Source organism: Ostrea edulis, chromosome 6 (genome assembly GCF_947568905.1).
Source record: "Ostrea edulis chromosome 6, xbOstEdul1.1, whole genome shotgun sequence".
Taxonomy (NCBI): Eukaryota; Metazoa; Mollusca; class Bivalvia; order Ostreida; family Ostreidae; genus Ostrea; species Ostrea edulis.
In genome coordinates this window covers 82402154-82419769 of record NC_079169.1, presented here as the reverse complement: position 1 = coordinate 82419769, position 17616 = coordinate 82402154, and the positions used below count along the sequence as shown (strand labels likewise).

Sequence of the window (17616 nt, the reverse complement as noted above, 5' to 3'; positions counted from 1 at the left end):
TGAGCGTGAAAGTTGGTTTAACTATTAAAATGTTGGTTCTTAATTGTGTTAGTTTTATATAAGAACAAGAATGCTACCCATAGCCATATGTCCACCATCACCACAAAAAAGTTGAAGCACAAAAGTTTTATAACTCCTGTAAAATTTGTCGAATCAAAATGGCAACACAATATAATCAACTACATATGGTGACTAACAATCCTCCAAAATTTGAACACAATCCGTTGAATGGTTTCAGAAGAGTTGCGATCACAAAATAAAGTGGGACGGACAGACACGCAGACACCGGTATTTCTATGTTCCGTTCTGCATTGCAGCAATGAACAAAAATAATCAAGGTGTATAACAATGACCACTACTTGATGCAGCAGTAAATATAGCCTAACTCACCACTCTCCTCCAACATTGTCTGAGTCTCACTCAACTGTTTACACTGGTGATGGAGGGCCTGGCACTTCTGTTCGGTTTCAGTAAGCTGGTTCAGATGCTGCTCCGAGGACTGAAGATGGAGGTGCAGTTTTCTCTCTTGTTCTCTCAGATCTTTTTGTATTGTGTATTTCACCACCTGAAGGAAATGTACACAATTTTGTCTATCCAGTTTGATAGCAGTCAAAAATTATCAAAATTCCATATCAAGTTACGATGATTTTATATACATCACATTCTTTCTACAATTTTCTTTCAACTCATTTCTAAAACAAAATAATTAAAGCTGCATTGTTACTCTGACCTCTAAATTCCGGATTTCATCCTTCAACTCATTTATTTCTTTCTCGGTGCAACCTTTGAAAACTTTTTGCCGTTTCTGTTAAAACATAATTGCGATTAGTTTAAAAATATATACAAGTAGCTACAAAATATCAACAGCATGGTTACACCCACAATTTGCAGAACAGGTGTACAATCCATAGATACATGCTAAGTCAATTTTAGACTTCCTACCATTACGTGGTGAATCTCTGTTGTCCATTCTCATAGATTCACCATAATATTCAAAATAAATGAAGCTACCACACTATTTCAAATCACCTTACCTGTCAATAAAGTGCTATTTGTGGAATCATTTAATTTCAGGGGGACTAAATTTTCGTGGATTTTGTGGGTAACCCCATCTCATGAATTTCAAACCTCAATGAAAATACACAATTTACATATCATTTAAATGTACATCCTAACAAAAAATCTTGACAATCCACAATCTAAATGCTCTCAGAAAACATCAAAATAATCTTATTGCAAAGTGACGTGTATTAATCCCATGATGACATGTTGTATAGATTTGTATCCAACCATTTCTTCTTCCATTCTAGACAGTTTTTCATTATACATCCTTTCAGCATCTTTTAATTGTTTTTTGTATTGCTCTGTTGCCTCGGTTAACTTTAGTGATTCTGCCTCCTGAAATTTTATATCAAGAATACAGCATTCATTTTACAAGTAAAGGGAAAGAACTCTCTATAAAAAATTAAAATATATGCACTTACACATTTTCTGTTGAACTCATATTTTGCTTGATCAGCTCTTTTAATTCTCTCCTCATTTTCTTTATCATTCAACTGTGGGAGATATTAACTTACAACATCAATAACTAATTTTATGTTACACTCCAAGTGTGTAATGATGCAATATTGAGGAGTGGTCAGCCGGATTCGATCACCGGTGGCCAGTTAGCTCAGTTGGTAGAGCACCTGACTAAAGATTCAGGGGGCCCAGGTTTGAATCCTGGTCTGGTCCGTTGTATTTTCTCCCTTCCTGTTACATTTGGTGCCATAGACCAACCCCTGAAACTGACAGGTGAAAATGCCTGCCAGGGGATAAAGATCCTGGGTTGATGTCTTCAGGTGTGAAGACATTTAAGGAGGAAGGAATGTAGCGGTCAGCCGAGTTCGATCGTCGGTGGCCAATTAGCTCAGTTGGTAGAGCACTTGACTAGAGATTCAGGGGGCCCAGGTTCAAATCCCGGTCTGGTCCGTTGCATTTTCTCCTTTCCTGTTACAATTGCAATTCATCGTGACCATATCCTGATACATATATATTGCAATGAATTGTTTTAATAAAAATTATACACTTAAATCAATTCTTCTACCATTAGTAAGCTTAACATGCAATAGTTCATCATGTTTGTACTGAATGAGAAGCTTAACATGCAATAGTTCATCATGTTTGTACTGAATGAGAAGATTAACATGCAATAGTTCATCATGTTTGTACTGAATGAGAAGCTTAACATGCAATAGTTCATCATGTTTGTGCTGAATGAGAAGCTTAACATGCAATAGTTCATCATGTTTGTGCTGAATGAGAAGCTTAACATGCAATAGTTCACCATGTTTGTGCTGAATGAGAAGCTTAACATGCAATAGTTCATCATGTTTGTGCTGAATGAGAAGCTTAACATGCAATAGTTCATCATGTTTGTGCTGAATGAGAAGCTTAACATGCAATAGTTCACCATGTTTGTGCTGAATGAGAAGCTTAACATGCAATAGTTCACCATGTTTGTGCTGAATGAGAAGCTTAACATGCAATAGTTCACCATGTTTGTGCTGAATGAGAAGCTTAACATGCAATAGTTCACCATGTTTGTGCTGAATGAGAAGCTTAACATGCAATAGTTCATCATGTTTGTGCTGAATGAGAAGCTTAACATGCAATAGTTCATCATGTTTGTGCTGAATGAAAAGCTTAACATGCAATAGTTCATCATGTTTGTACTGAATGAGAAGCTTAACATGCAATAGTTCATCATATTTGTACTGAATGAGAAGCAAATTTTTTTTTTTTTTTTTTTTTTTTTACACTTTCTTAACTTTTATCCAAAAGTGGCCCCAGATTTCACTTTTAGCCATTGCATTAGGCATGTGACGATTCTGCTACCATCATTCATAAATAATGTTGAAAGGGGTCATAAAAACACATTTTTAAAATTTTTTATTCAATACAAGCATCTCAGTCAAATAGACGAACCAACATGGCATAATATTATATCAATACTATAAATATATAGAGAAAATGAGAGAAAGCAACAGTGAGCAAGCTCTCATATGCCCCACGCTCCAATATTGCTTGACAATGCCTCACATAATGAATGGTATTGGTATGCATTACTGTGTAACAGGAAGGGAGAAAATACAACGGACCAGACCGGGATTCGAACCCAGGCCCACTGAATCTCTAGTCAGGTGCTCTAACAACTGAGCTATGTGGCCATCGGCGATCGAATCCGGCTGACCGCTATACATTCCTCCCTCCTTAAATGTCTTCACACCTGAAGACATCAACCCAGGATCTTTATCCCCTGGCAGGCATTTTCACTTGTCAGTTCCAGGGGCTGGTCTATGGCACCAAATGTAACAGGTAGGGAGAAAATGGCATACCGCATGCGGGGTGAATGCTCTAACCTCTCGGCCACCATGATAAAGAAACTAAATGCTGAGCACTATATTCAGGGTATTTATAAAAAAAGTTTTAAATTCTTCTTATTTAACATTTGAATATATATTATAGATCAATTGGAAAACAATTCTTGCCCTCCTTAATTTCAACTCCTCCATGATTTCCACTAGATTGTTCTTCAATCGCAGGCATTCTACTGGACTCATGTAATGGTCTACCCTTGACATGTTCTCCTTGCACTGTGGTGAATTTTCTCTCTTACGCCCTAAAGTGCAAGATACAAAGATATGTCAGATATCTAGAGAGTAAAGGCTAATAAATATCAATTGTATTTCTCTGTACAGATCTAGTCAATATAACGTATGATTCTCTAGCAGTATCTATCAACTATCATATATTGGAAATTGCACTATTGTAGGCCTAGCTGCAGCATTGTGCAGCCTCATTAGCTGTATATCCTAATATAGCAAACTACCAGTAATACAAGATCAAATCACCTTGGCTGCTTTCAAACACATTGCTGTCACTATCACATATGTTTTCCATAGCTCTTCATCAGCATGCAGCATAGGCCCTAAGGGATAAGGTTTTAATATTTATAGGCCTAGATATTAGTACAATATTTATCTGGAAGCACATCATTTAAAGAAAAATATCAATGAAAGACAAAGTATATTCACATATCTTAGCATTGGTAAATATCAATACACCTCAGAACAATGTAGAAGTTAAATTTACCAAATTAAACAACTTCAGTTCAAGATGTTTATATTTTTTTAAAGATTACCCGCGTTGTTAACATTGGGATAAGTTGTACTGAAATTCTTCTTGTATTGTGACATTAAATTTATATAGATACATCATCAATATATAAAAGAGAAACACGTCCATTTCGTAAAATAAATCGAAATATTCATTCAACAATGCACTACAGTATGATTGGTATTACCTACAAATTAAAACAGTGAACGACTTACCAACCACCCGTCACTATTTACCTTTATCGTTTCCGGAGGAAGTATTGCACAAGATTTGGAAACAGCAGGTATTACAATATTTACAGTGACGTCTAAATTTATTTATGTCATGGCAAGTTGTATATATACCCAGCATACTGAAATACGCGTTTTCAAACAGAGTACAAATAGAATATCCACAGTATAAGTAAAAGATATTATATTACCTTAGTGGACTCTTGATAAATGGAAAGTTGTGAATTTCACAGTCATAGTGCGTACACTCAATTATCTATATCTAACTATTTAGAGTCCGATATTAGAGGCTCCAGAAATATGTCGACGCCCTGGGGAAAGGTACAGACGGCACCTGTCATGCCGTGCTCACTACAAGACGTGATGAGTGAACAGCTTGCTCATGATCTCCATCAAAAAGAAGAGGAAGAAAGGTTACTCATTAATTGGCATTTCTTTATTGTAATCGAAAAAAAACTAAATAGATTTAATATTGCTTCTTGAAGTTAAAGATGTAAATAGGGTGTTAAAAATTATGTCGCATACTTGAAAGTTGAAAATTAGAGGACAAATAGTTTAGATCGATAAATGCTAGAAACATTTATTAAAGGGAAAGGCAACCCAAACAATTTTTACATGATAAATGATAAGATTAATTATACTGGGCAAAGCTCGGACGGGCCTTTGGCTCGTCCACAAAGCAAGGCTCTAAAGGTAACACGTATACGTAAAATTAAAAACGAGAAAATCTGCAAATGAATACAGATAATCTCTATATACGTTCACTGAAAATATTGTGATCCATATGGGTGCCGCCATTATGCTTTGTTCATTAGTTGCTTCTACAGTTATTTGTGTTTTAATTTTGAATGCCAAAAATACAAGACTAACGTGCAATTTGTAATTCAAACACCCAGTTTGTTAAAAATGAATGGTATGATTATTATTGTTACAGTCTTTAGCCAATCATCAAATAGAAAAACAGTAATACGACTAAATAGATGAATGAGTTCAAGAGTTTCTTTAAATAAAAATATACGATATATTTACGCTTACTTGTAACCACTTTGAATTTATTGGTTGATTTGGTTTTGTTTTAAGTGTCTTTTAAATTACAAACGGGGTGTATTGTTGTTTATAATTGTTTGATTTGAAAGAGAAAAATGTCGAGGCTAAATGTGACGTCACAATGCATGATTTATGTCAGCTGGCGTTATATTCCCCGCTTTAAATGAATAGGCGGATCCTGTAGAACTGTTATCCTCGTATATTCCCCTTTAATATTTAGATGTTATTGGGCAAACGCCCAATAACATAAATAAATAATATATATTTTGAAATGAATTATTGTTTATAATTGTTTGGTTTGAAAGACGAAGAAAAATGTTGAGACTACATCTGACGTCACTATTCACGGTTTACGTCGGCTGGTGCTATATTCTCTGCGTTAAAGGAATAGGCGGATCCTGTAATTATCCTCATAGATATCCCCCTTTGATACTTGGCGTTTAGCGCAAGGGGAATTTCATAAATAATACATATTTTTAAATGAATTGTAATTTACCGTACTGAACAGAATTGTGACTATCACTTGGGACACGCCAATGACCATATCATGCTTTGCTCGGTCCAACGGTCACACCGTATATATATTATGATAAAGATTTGTCATACTATTCTGTTGATACATGGCCTATATAAGCCTCAGTACTGATTTTAAAACGTTAAAGATTGAAATTCCCGTCATCTATAGAGGCTGCCATGAAGCGAAAGTCTTTTGTATTCAAGACCACAAAAATCAGTAATTTGACGTCACACTGTCTATTCCGGTTTTGATGAGATTCTAAGATCATCAAAGATGTGCATATGGTAGATTTTAAGAATACATTGTAAATAGGTGGATGCCTTCTTTGCACACAGTTAATTACACTAATGCAAAGGGAAGATGTGAAAAAAGGGTTTTTTTTCCCAAAATTCCTGACCCAACCAAGTTATTTGAAAAGAAAATACTATGTAAACTGTGGATCCATCATTTGCGTAATGACAAGTTGAGGTTTGAGACATATACCTGTAAGAAGAAACAAGTACTATCTGCCTGGTCTGCGACTCGATAGAACGTCTTCTTTTCTTAAATTCCGCTTGCGAAAGAACGGGCTCAAATCTATACGACTCCAAACTTAACTGTTCTTGACTTGTCATGATTACAGTGCTGCTGATGAAATAAACCAGAACCGACGGTGTGACATAATAAATTAGCGGCGGGTAATTTGAAATATAAGATTGATTAATATTGATTTTAATTGTTAAGCAAGGATTTTGGTTGTTAAAGACTGTCATTTATGAAATCAGTAAGTAATACTTTATTCATATAAAAGGCAACAATGTGGTTAGGGTTGCCTTTCCCTTTAAGTAAAACCTACAGCATTGAAATAGCTGACTGACTGATGCTTTTTCTATATAATCATATGACACTGACTTGTAGTGGGTTGGAAACTTGGCTTGAACATGAAAAAAAAAATTAGTGTAGTCTGACTTTGTAGAACACTAAGTTGCATGCTGTTTGAAAAGAGTTTGAGTTATAAGTAAAAAATGCATCGTTTTATAGTCTTAAAGTCAAGGAGGCACGGACGTTTCAAGAAGTATTAGCAGCTGCAGGAGAAAATACAGAGGCATCAGATGATTGGCTTCTAGCCCAGATGTTGCAACAGGAGTTTGACCGAGAACATGACCAAACATTGAAAATTGAGGAAAAGAAATTCAATGGCAATAATAAAGGTTCATAATTTGAATTATTTTTATGAAGAAAAGTATCCAGTATCAAAATAAATAAAATCATGAGCATATTTGTTATTCACCATGAATTATCATGTTTTGCATTTTATTAGCAACATTCACTTGGAGTACCAGAAAATTTGGTGTTGGAGAGAATTTGCGAGTGTAATGAAGCATTTTTTTTTTATTTCAGTGTCAGTCTCTTTTGAAAACTATAGAGCATTACACCCAGCATACAAAGATGAGGAAGAGGATGAAATCGATCCAGATGAAATAGAGAGCGGGAAGAGTAGATGGGGTACTAGTCAATCATTTCCCTCTTCCTTTAATTTGTATTGCAAAACAGGTTATCAATATTTCCCGTTTCTAAAGGAAACACTTTTAAAAAAAGCCAGTCTGAGATATATCAGAACTGATCCACATTTCAAGGGAATAATTTACATGTTTATGGTTAAAACACTTGTCTCTGCAATTCTCGGGCTAATTATGCATGTGAGTAAGCTTAATACCAGTACTTGCCAAAAACACTGCAATAGCCTTTCAATTTCCTTGTAAATTTTCAAGCAATATCAGTTATGTTATATATAAAATACTTTTGTTATTCATGTAAAGTAATAAAAACTTATGTTAAATGATAAATCTTACATTACTGATCATGCCTCTTGATTCTAAGTGGAAGTTTGGTTGTTTATTTTAGATAGTCCAAATCCTAAATTCAACAAATATGGAGTTTCTGGCAAAGGTAAAAATATAACCACCAAACATGACGCAGAAATATGTGGCAGGAAAAATGCATCAAAGTTGATGGATGTGAGTAAACTTTAAACCGAAGTCAGGGTAGTTTAAGATTCATAATACTTGGCTCTCAAATCATTTTAACGACGGGCAATTTTTATCAGTTGGGTTCAAATTTACTATTAAAGAATACTCTTTGATTGTAAATTAGAACCAAAGTGATTATGATTGCCTGTAATTTTAACTAATGCATAGTCACATTTTATGTAGAGAAAATTATTTATACAAATTTATGTCAAATTTGTAAATTGAAAATGATTTCTTGTTGATTATGAAAATAAACAATGACAATTCTTTGACAATAAATCCTGTGTTGCATTTTCTGTTTCAACTTTTAGAATGTGATATACTTTTGATTTGTTTTTCCATTAATTAGTTACCTCCAGAATTTCGATCTGGTGATGGAGAAGGGATAGATATGAAGCTCTCTAACAAAGTCTACAACAAACTAAAGATGCACTCTTTAGCTGAAAACAAGAGAAGTCAAAGAGTACATGAAAAAAAGGAATTTTCCACAGCTGTAAGTCTTGTTGAACTTTCGTACTGTTCTTGATTATCACAAGTTTATCTAATTCAGTGGTGCTCCAAGCCGCTCAAAGAAACGGGTCACAAAATTGTAACGTTTTTGGTTGCTATTACAGATTTAAAGTTGTAGCTGTTAAATGTTTATATTTCTAATGTTTTTGCCTTTGATATTTCAACAAATTGTAATGATAGCCATATCCTCACGGATGTGTTGCAAAACTTGTGAACAATTTGCACATGAATCTTGATAAATATAGCACATCTATGAACAGCTGGGAATTTCAATAGAAATAAAGATAGAATTTAGATATGAAAAATAAATTTCATTTTTGAAAATACATGTGGGAATGAACTGCAACACTATTTTGTCGAATTTGATATTTATACATACATGTAGCACTTTTGCTACTTTAGAAGTAATGGTAGCCCTATTTGGAATGAACTTGGAAGGTACCGAGATGAATCAGCTCAAGATTTTAGACTACAAATACATATATAAAGTGAATAGTGAACATGTGACAATAAAGTGAATAGTGATTAGACTTAAATATTTATCAGGAACATGTGATAATAAAGTGAATAGTGATTAGACTTCAATATTTATCAGGAACATGTGATAGATCCTCGCACTAAGCTTCTGCTATACAAGATGGTGAATAATGGTACACTGGAATCTGTGGGAGGCAGCATCAGCTCTGGGAAGGAGTCAGTAGTGTATCATGCATACGGAGGAAGGTAAGGGAAGATGGGAGATAAAATCATTATATTACAGCAGTTTGAAAAAGTCTGGACTGTTGGAATTATTAGTAAAGTTTTCAGGTTCAGAGCACCTGACTCTCTCTCTGACAATAGGGTTATAGATGGATGGGTTAGTTTGATTATTATTTGCCCTATCTTCAATAATCATCGTAGTCAAACATTCTACCTGCGTGTAATAATATAAAAATTTCTAGGGTTCTTTAGAGTTCTCTGTTTAGTAGGACCGGATGTAAATTCGTGGATATGGTTTCTGAACTGTAAAACATTATATAGATTTATATATTTCGTTGTGCTTTGCAATTTGTGGGATAGGAGTACAAACGAAGTTCACAAAAACTGAGCCCCCACGAAGTTTAATGATGCCACAGTCAATGAACAGGGTTTTCAATGTGTAAATTCAATCTGTGCACTTAACAATTATTTCAGCAAAGAGGGAGTTTTGCTCTCATCTGAGTGTGCGGTGAAGATCTACAAGACAACACTTAACGAATTCAAAAACAGAGGAGCCTATGTTGATGGGGATCATAGGTTTTCCCGGGATGACTTCAAGAAAAACAATCCTAGGAAAGTGATCAGAATCTGGGGAGAAAAGGAAACTGCTAACCTTAACAGGTAGATAAGTCAAATACAACAGTTGGGTGTTTAATTAGTCAAATACAGCGATAGAGTGTTCAATTAGTCAAATACAACAATAGGATGTTTATATAGTCAAATACAACGATAGGATGTTCAATTAGTCAAATACAACAGTAGGGTGTTCAAGTAGTCAAATACAACGATAGGAGGTTAAATTTTAGTAAAAAACAACGATAGGATGTTAAATTTTAGTCAAATACAACGATAGGAGGTTTAATTTTAGTCAAAAACAACGATAGGAGGTTTAATTAGTCAAATACAACAGTAGGATGTTTAATTAGTCAAATACAACAGTAGGATGTTTAATTAGTCAAATACAGCGATAGGAGGTTTAATTTTAGTAAAAAAAAAAAACAACGATAGGAGGTTTAATTAGTCAAATACAACAGTAGGAGGTTTAATTAGTCAAATACAACAGTAGGATGTTTAATTAGTCAAATACAATGATAGGAGGTTTAATTAGTCAAATACAACAGTAGGGTGTTCAATTAGTCAAATACAACGATAGGAGGTTTAATTAGTCAAATACAATAGTAGGGTGTTTAATTAGGAATACAAATGTAAAAATGGAATGATACATATTATATATATAACATAAGTCTTGAAATTCCTGTCCAGAAAAATGAAAATAGAAAGAAAGAAAAATGTAATAAGCAATACTACCAACATTATGAAGTGTAAAAAGAACTAGAGTGAAGTTTTCTGACAAGAAGAGACACTAGAACCAATGTTAAAAGAAAATAACTGTTGTTTACTTTGCTTATCTCTCATTGATCACATGTAGGATGAAGAAATTTGGAATTCCTTGTCCAGCTGTACAAGTCCTAAACAAGCATATCTTAGTGATGAGTTTTATTGGAAAAGATCAGTGTCCCGCTCCTAAACTAAAAGATGCAAAACTCTCTGTGGAAGATTTAGAGGATGCATATGATCAAGTCATAGGGGTGAGTTTGGATTATATCTGTTGTGTAGTTAAGTATTGTAATGACATTTGATCAAGATACAGATGACTCTTGAAAATACTAAAGTCCATGAGACCACAATTGAGAGTTCAAGTTTTCAAGAGTCTTGAAATTAGCATTTGGATTGACAAGTTTTAAATTTTACACTAATTGGATATAAATATGTTTTTATCTTTACATGGTGTCATGTGAGGATGGAATAATTAAAAATTTGGTTCTCCCATGTAATATTTTTAATTCTTAAATTAAATTAAATATTTATTCGGTATATACATACATACAAACATACATACATAAATACCAAGGATAACCCATGAAATCTCGAAAGCTTATTTCCAATGGGGTCCTTTGATGCCCGGATACCTCTCACATACGACCACTGCCGATCATGGGGATCGAACTCGGGTCGCAGCGGTGAGAAGCGAGAGCGCTACCTCTGCGCTACCCGGACACCCTTTCATCTTGGTTTTAAATAAGGAAACTGAATAGTTTTATTTATATTTGTTCTTTTTAGCTAATGTTTACATGTTGTGTGTCTCAAAATTAGTGTTGCATCTCATGAAAATCGTTTAACTTTCACAATTTAATTTTGTTAATTGACATATTGATTCTGAGACAGATTAATTAACCCCCATTTCATTGTTAATTACCGAGTCATCAAGCGATGATTTCATAACAATTTTACTTCAAGAGATGAAGAGTAAATTTGTTCATTTATATTGAGGAAAAATTTGGACAAGCAGATTATTTAGAGAGATCAATAGCTTTGAGGGTCATTTGTATTAATAATTTGTATGTTAGATAGATAGATATCATTTAATTAGTTATATTGATTGTTGTTATATGGAATATTGACTTTTAGTTTGCACCTGTCAGTTCATTTGTCTTTGGTTCACAGTCACCATACCTGTAATAAAGATCATACCTGTAATAAAGATCATATCTGTAATAAAGTTCATACCTGTAATAAAGATCATACCTGTAATAAAGTTCTACCTGTAATAAAGTTCATACAGTTCATACCTGTAATAAAGTTCTACCTGTAATAAAGATCATACCTGTAATAAAGTTCATACCTGTAATAAAGATCATACCTGTAATAAAGTTCATACCTGTAATAAAGATCATACCTGTAATAAAGTTCTACCTGTAATAAAGATCATACCTGTAATAAAGTTTGCTCTGTCTTCAGATCATGGATACAATGCAGAATAAATGCGCCCTGGTTCATAGTGACTTGAGTGAATACAATTTGCTGTGGTATGGTGGTAAGGTTTGGGTCATTGATGTGAGTCAGGCTGTGGAATTAACCCACCCCAAAGCTATGGAGTTCTTGTTCAGAGACTGCAAAAATGTGTGCAAGGTACGCAACATTTATCAAATAAGCATGAAAACCTAATGAAAATGTGTAGTATCATTGGCTTATGGAAAGTATTTTTTGATTTTGAAATTATCTTCTATAAACATCGACAAAAGATGTGAAAAGGACCACTGATATATGTGAATAGAGCGGATGTGTTTGAATACATGTAGATAGTAGGGTTCAAGTGAGTACTGGGCTCTCATTGGAAACATCATCCAATCATCAAAAGTTTGGTGTTCAGTTACTAGAGCATGATATTTATTGTTAGGCCCTTTTTTTTATTGAGTTGGTTTACGGATCCGTCGCACTGATTTTTTGGGATGTTGGAAAAAAAATAAAATGGTTTTTCACTCTTTTTTATATTTCCAACGCTGTAATTTTTCCTTTTCACAAAAAAAAAAGAAAGAAAGAAAAGAAAGTAGATTCCGCTGGACTGGATATTTGGACAGACGCCTCTGTCGAAATCTCAGGACAGTCCATAATATTCATGTGTCATGTGTGGAATATCAGTCAACTTCAGTCGGTGCTAACAATTATTCTGCACCTTAGTAACAATGCTTTTTGCTTCCAATAAGTTATCTGTTTATGAAAATAACTTCTAATTAGTATTAGTTATGCATTGCATACCATTTAGATATGTAAATCCCAAAATAAAAACAAACACTTGTTTTCAGATGTCATCCATGACGTACGTTGGGTTGCACTAATCACCTAAACAAGTATAACCCTACCTGACCTTACCATGCATACATTTTGCTGAGGATACACTTTTAAATTCTTATTAATGAATTTTAAAGAAATATTCTTCATAATTAATATGTGTAATTCTTCATATATTGAAGGAGGTTGAAAACATATTTAACATTATTGAATTCATTCATTGTATAAAATTTGTTGACTACCAACAATAAATTGATCTGACCTATATAAAAATTCAGAATTTTTTAATAAATGTTTATACGGTTCATGAATTTTATTTATAACTTTACTTGACTTCATAAATTAAAAGTAAATTTTTAGACAAAATATATGCTTGGTAAGGTCAGTCAGGATTTTAGTACTTCATGTGATTAGTGCGTCCCTATATACGTCATGGATGCCATCTTTTGAATGGAAAAACGATGTGGTTCTTTTATTTTGGGATTTACATAACTAAACGTTAAACAATGGACATTTGATAATGATAGAGTTAATTTAATAAACAAATAACATTTTTGAAGGAAACAGCATTGTTGCCAAGGTGCACAATAGTTGCTGTATATACCACCGTCTGAAGTTGACAGTGAAGAGAATATTAAAGTTGATAATAAACATCAACCTCAAATCAAGTTCATTTTTATTACTTAACATTTTGTCATTTGAACTTCTTTTTTTTTACCTCCTCCGAACGGATTTTGAAATTTTGAAATCCGTAAACCAATAAAAAAAAAATTGGCCTTATATAGATATCCCTCACCATATGCACATAATTTTCCAGTATAAATACCAAAACTTTTATCAATGGAGTGGGGGGGGGGGGGGGGGGGGGGGGGGGGGGGGGGGGGGGGTCAAACTCATTTATTTTCATTTTCTCTGTAATGGCAACACAAATTTCCCTGAATTTTTCATAAACAAGACAATTTTCTAATTTCAGCTTTAGAAAGTACATGTACAGAAAAGCTGAAACACCATGTTTCCATATTTCACTGATTATACACTACACCATAATATTATACCTTGTTTTTACTTATTTTATTAAAATTCATGAGCTAAAGATCTCCCAATCAAAATAAAAAAGAAATGATGATAAATGTAATATTTCTTATCAAAATCTTCATACTTTATAGTTTTGAAATGACTGATATCTGTCTCTAACAGAGATCCATGTTGTCTTCTTTGTAACTGCGTGAAAAATAACACGTAATTTTCTATGAAATGTTTTATGATATCTACCTCTATGAGAAATTCATATCATCTTTTTCAGTAATTGGCAATTTTCAGTTTTATTTTATATAATTTTAGTTCTTCATGAAGGCAGGAGTACATGATGTTAAAGAACCAGAGGAATTGTTTAATCATATCACAGGACTGAATATAAAAGGAGAAGGGGCCGAATTTGCAGCCCAGGTACAAAGATACGACAAAGAGAGAAGTGCAGAATTACTGGCCCATCAGATTTCAACGAAAGAATATGCCTTTGATTACTACTTTGAAAAGTCCCACCAGGACCGTTTAGAAGAGGCTGAGTTGGAGGACAGAAATGATCCGTTTGAGTATTTTCATGAGAAATCTTTACAGGATAAAGCAGACGAAGAGGAGGCAGGGTCCTCAGAGGATGAATCAGATGAGGATGTTGAGGAAGAATTGGAGGAATTTGGGAATGCAGATGAGGAAAAAATAGAAAAATTAAAACTTGGATAGTGTTTGATTTGGGGAAGATGTGGGAGTTAAAATACATGTATTGTCATATGTTGTTATACCCCCTGCAAACAAAGTTTGGGGATGGGGTATATAGAAATAACTTTGGTCCGTCTGTTCATCTGTCCATCTAGTCAAGAAGTGTGAAAAGCTCTTCTGTGATTACCTGCTGAAATCATACTGAAATCATTTGTCCATTCATTGACCATTTGTCTTTGTATCTTTAATACCAGTAGACAGATCTAATGAAAACTGTATTTATTTTATATGAATAATGAAGTTATGCACCTACGATTTTGTTTTCTCTTATTTAACATTCAAGGAAGATATGGATGTTTTTTCATTTTGCCGGTGGGGGGAGGGGGATTTGTCTTGTTAGGACAGTTTTAGTTTAACTTTTTCCAATGTTTATATGGAACAAGGATTTGGGGGTCAAAAGTCAGGTCAACAGGACACAGATAAAAGAAAAGTTTCAGGGCCCTATTAGCTCATTCTACTTTTTACATAATGTATTGCAACGCCATACACGGACTTCTGATGTATGGCAAAAGACCCCTATTGATTTTGATTACAAAAAAAAACACACCAAAAACAGGAAGATCTACTCAATTATGATGTCATAGTTGATGTCATAGAGATTCTGTTAAATAATGATCTGCAGTTTCCTACTTCTCAGACTCTATGATGACATCCTTTCTGTGAACTTTTTGATAATATTCAATAATTGTAGCAGATGAAACGACAATTGATTATGAAAATATCAGTGGCAAAGCAAAGTATTTACCATATTGGATTTGGTATTTACCCTGGTTATACTATTTGTTTTTCCTTTTACAACAATAATATCTGTATACTAATAAATGGCAGCCCAGTCAGATCTGAATGGCTGTCTTCTACATGTGGTGCAATGTTTTGGACCTTGATATTTTCTGAGAGCAGAGTGATTCTGCTATACGAGTCCTATGGATGTAGTAAATTAATTCAATTATTATTCAATGATTCTGTTTTCTAATAATGAAATTAAATTGGAAGAGCATGCCTGTTGAATTCATTAAATCATTTAATTTGAAGATGCCTCTATGAATGGAGTTTGACGTGTTCTTACCTGATGAATATTTCGGTCAAGAATTTAATTCAAACATTTGTATACCATAGGTAATCATGTTACTGGTAACAATGAACCATAAATTACATATAATGTTAAATTCATCTTAGATTGTGCAAAAACAAGATTATAGGTTCAAGTTTGATGTAGTCACCACTTTATATTCATATAATGTAGCATCAGTCGGGGATTGTGAAGATGTTTATTTTTTGTCTCTGTATAACTAAGGGAGACATATAAGATTTTCTATTTTTTTTTCTGTCCGGCAGCTTCTTAATAAAATCCTGAAATAATTTGAGTTGTCGTGTTTGTGTGGTATTCTGACTGTATTTAGAAACACTATCGAACAAAAAACTGAGCTCATCAATATATGATAAACATCATCTGCAATTTACGTTTTAGTAGATTGTTTAGAATTGACACCAGATGACTTATCTGAATTCAGATTCAGTTTGTATTGGATTATTATATTGAAATGAGAATTCAGTGATTGAATTGTAACTCTGGGTGAAGATCTATCCTTAGTACTCGGTGCCATAGCAGTGAGGGTTCTTAAAGGTGCCAAGTTGCTGCAACACATTCATTTCAGGACATATTTAAAAAAAAAACGTGTCTCATTCTAAATGCTGAGTGTTTGGCAAAGAAACAGTTACTACCTGTTTCTAGATCCACTTTATGAAGAGGGAAAAAACTAAATACAATGTAAATTTTATTTCTAAGGGTCCTGTTCTTAAAGAGATATTTTTATCATATAGATACTAATCTTTCATGAATTCAAAGATGTGCAATTATCCCTATATTTATAACATGCTATATACATTGCTTAAATCTACTGTAGTATTTATCAAGGAAGGTTGGCAGAGAGGAAAGGGGTGGGGGATAACTAGCAGTCAAAGTTACTCTGAACAGGTTGGTGTTTTTATGCCCTCGGGGGGGGGGGGGGGGGGGGGGGGGGGGGCATATTGTTTTTGTCCTGTCTGTAATTCTGTCTGAAACTTTAACCTTGCTAATAACTTTTGAACAGTAAGTGATAAAGCTTTGATATTTCACATGAGTATTCCTTGTGACCAAGACCTTTCCGTGGGTACCAACATTTTTGACCCTGTGACCTTGACCTTGGAGTTTGTCCTACTTTTTGTAAACTTTAACCTTGCTAATAACTTTTGAACAGTAATTTAAGTGATAGAGCTTTGATATCCTTGTGACAAGACCTTTCTGTTGGTACTTAACCTTTTGGCCTTGACATATGACCTTTTAAATTATTTTTTTTTACTTTGGTCATAACTTCTAAATGGTAAATAATAGAGCTTTTATATTGTACATGAGCATTTCTTGTGACAAGATCTTTCTACTGGTACCAAGATATTTGTCCTTGTGTTCTTGCATGGCCATCTTTGGAATTGGCCATTATCGGGGGCATTTGTGTTTCACAAACACATCTTGTTGAATGATGGTACACAATTAAATGCATAAAACAGTTGGTGAATTTAAATATTCAGATAATGATGACTATAACCTCTTCATATGTGTGAATGAATTATTCAGGTATATTTTAAATAATGATTTGCACTAGCAGTCAAAAGTATGTCATAAATGCTATATGAGTATAGATAATACTTGAGTAAAACTGGGTCAAAGTCCCTTAAATTATACAATAAAAGTTTGCAAAGTTTATCATTTAGAATGTTTGAATTATAATTATATATATATATCTTGTGATATGATAACCTGAGACAGTTTGGTGTGATGAACTAAGATAAAGTGATCATGCAGCATGTTCCATTACATTGGTCCGGATTTGTATGTGGGAGGTCATTGAAATGACCTTATTCAATGCAATGTACATGTATTTAAATAATTCACTTCAAAGTACATGAGGTTAATCATAGCGATTTATATGCATCTATTCTTTATAAGCATGTGTACATGTTAAGA

The 17616-nt window shown here is 33.7% G+C and overlaps 2 protein-coding genes and 1 non-coding gene across 4 annotated transcripts in view; 2 read left to right on the top strand and 1 right to left on the bottom strand.

Moving 5' to 3' along the window:
- LOC125648075 (nucleoprotein TPR-like) overlaps nt 1-4204 on the bottom strand; it is a 163491-nt gene extending 159287 nt beyond the window's left edge. The window contains exons 1-7 of the mRNA XM_048874986.2: nt 4135-4204; nt 3894-3970; nt 3531-3661; nt 1485-1556; nt 1291-1398; nt 731-805; nt 391-565 (exon numbers count right to left, since the gene is read on the bottom strand). Of these exons, the coding sequence (XP_048730943.2) occupies nt 391-565; nt 731-805; nt 1291-1398; nt 1485-1556; nt 3531-3661; nt 3894-3942 (610 nt within the window). The 5' untranslated portion in view covers nt 3943-3970; nt 4135-4204. The remainder of the gene's footprint in view (nt 1-390; nt 566-730; nt 806-1290; nt 1399-1484; nt 1557-3530; nt 3662-3893; nt 3971-4134) is intronic.
- Nucleotides 1662-1734, top strand: Trnaf-aaa (transfer RNA phenylalanine (anticodon AAA)). The gene has a single exon. It is a non-coding gene; the product is annotated as a tRNA-Phe (tRNA).
- A 175-nt stretch (nt 4205-4379) lies between the features above and the next one.
- On the top strand, nt 4380-15979 carry LOC125648076 (serine/threonine-protein kinase RIO3-like). Of its 2 annotated transcripts, XM_048874990.2 has the most exons (11): nt 4380-4441; nt 4663-4801; nt 6973-7142; nt 7333-7437; nt 7837-7949; nt 8311-8454; nt 9067-9194; nt 9645-9830; nt 10639-10798; nt 12009-12179; nt 14181-15979. In XM_048874990.2, exons 2-11 carry the CDS (start codon nt 4689-4691, stop codon nt 14577-14579), a joined length of 1689 nt encoding a protein of 562 aa, XP_048730947.2. In that variant the 5' UTR covers nt 4380-4441; nt 4663-4688; the 3' UTR covers nt 14580-15979. The 2 variants fall into 2 exon arrangements, with proteins under 2 accessions (XP_048730947.2, XP_048730946.2); XM_048874989.2 differs by lacking the exon at nt 4380-4441 and having other exon boundaries at nt 4501-4801.
- Nucleotides 15980-17616: the final 1637 nt, after the last annotated feature.

Coding starts and splice junctions, on each gene's coding strand:
- LOC125648076 (XM_048874989.2), top strand. CDS start 4,599: ATGGAAAGTTGTGAATTTCACAGTCATAGTGCGTACACTCAATTATCT. Junction 10,799..12,008: donor CATATGATCAAGTCATAGGG/GTGAGTTTGGAT, acceptor CTCTGTCTTCAG/ATCATGGATACAATGCAGAA. Junction 12,180..14,180: donor ACTGCAAAAATGTGTGCAAG/GTACGCAACATT, acceptor ATATAATTTTAG/TTCTTCATGAAGGCAGGAGT.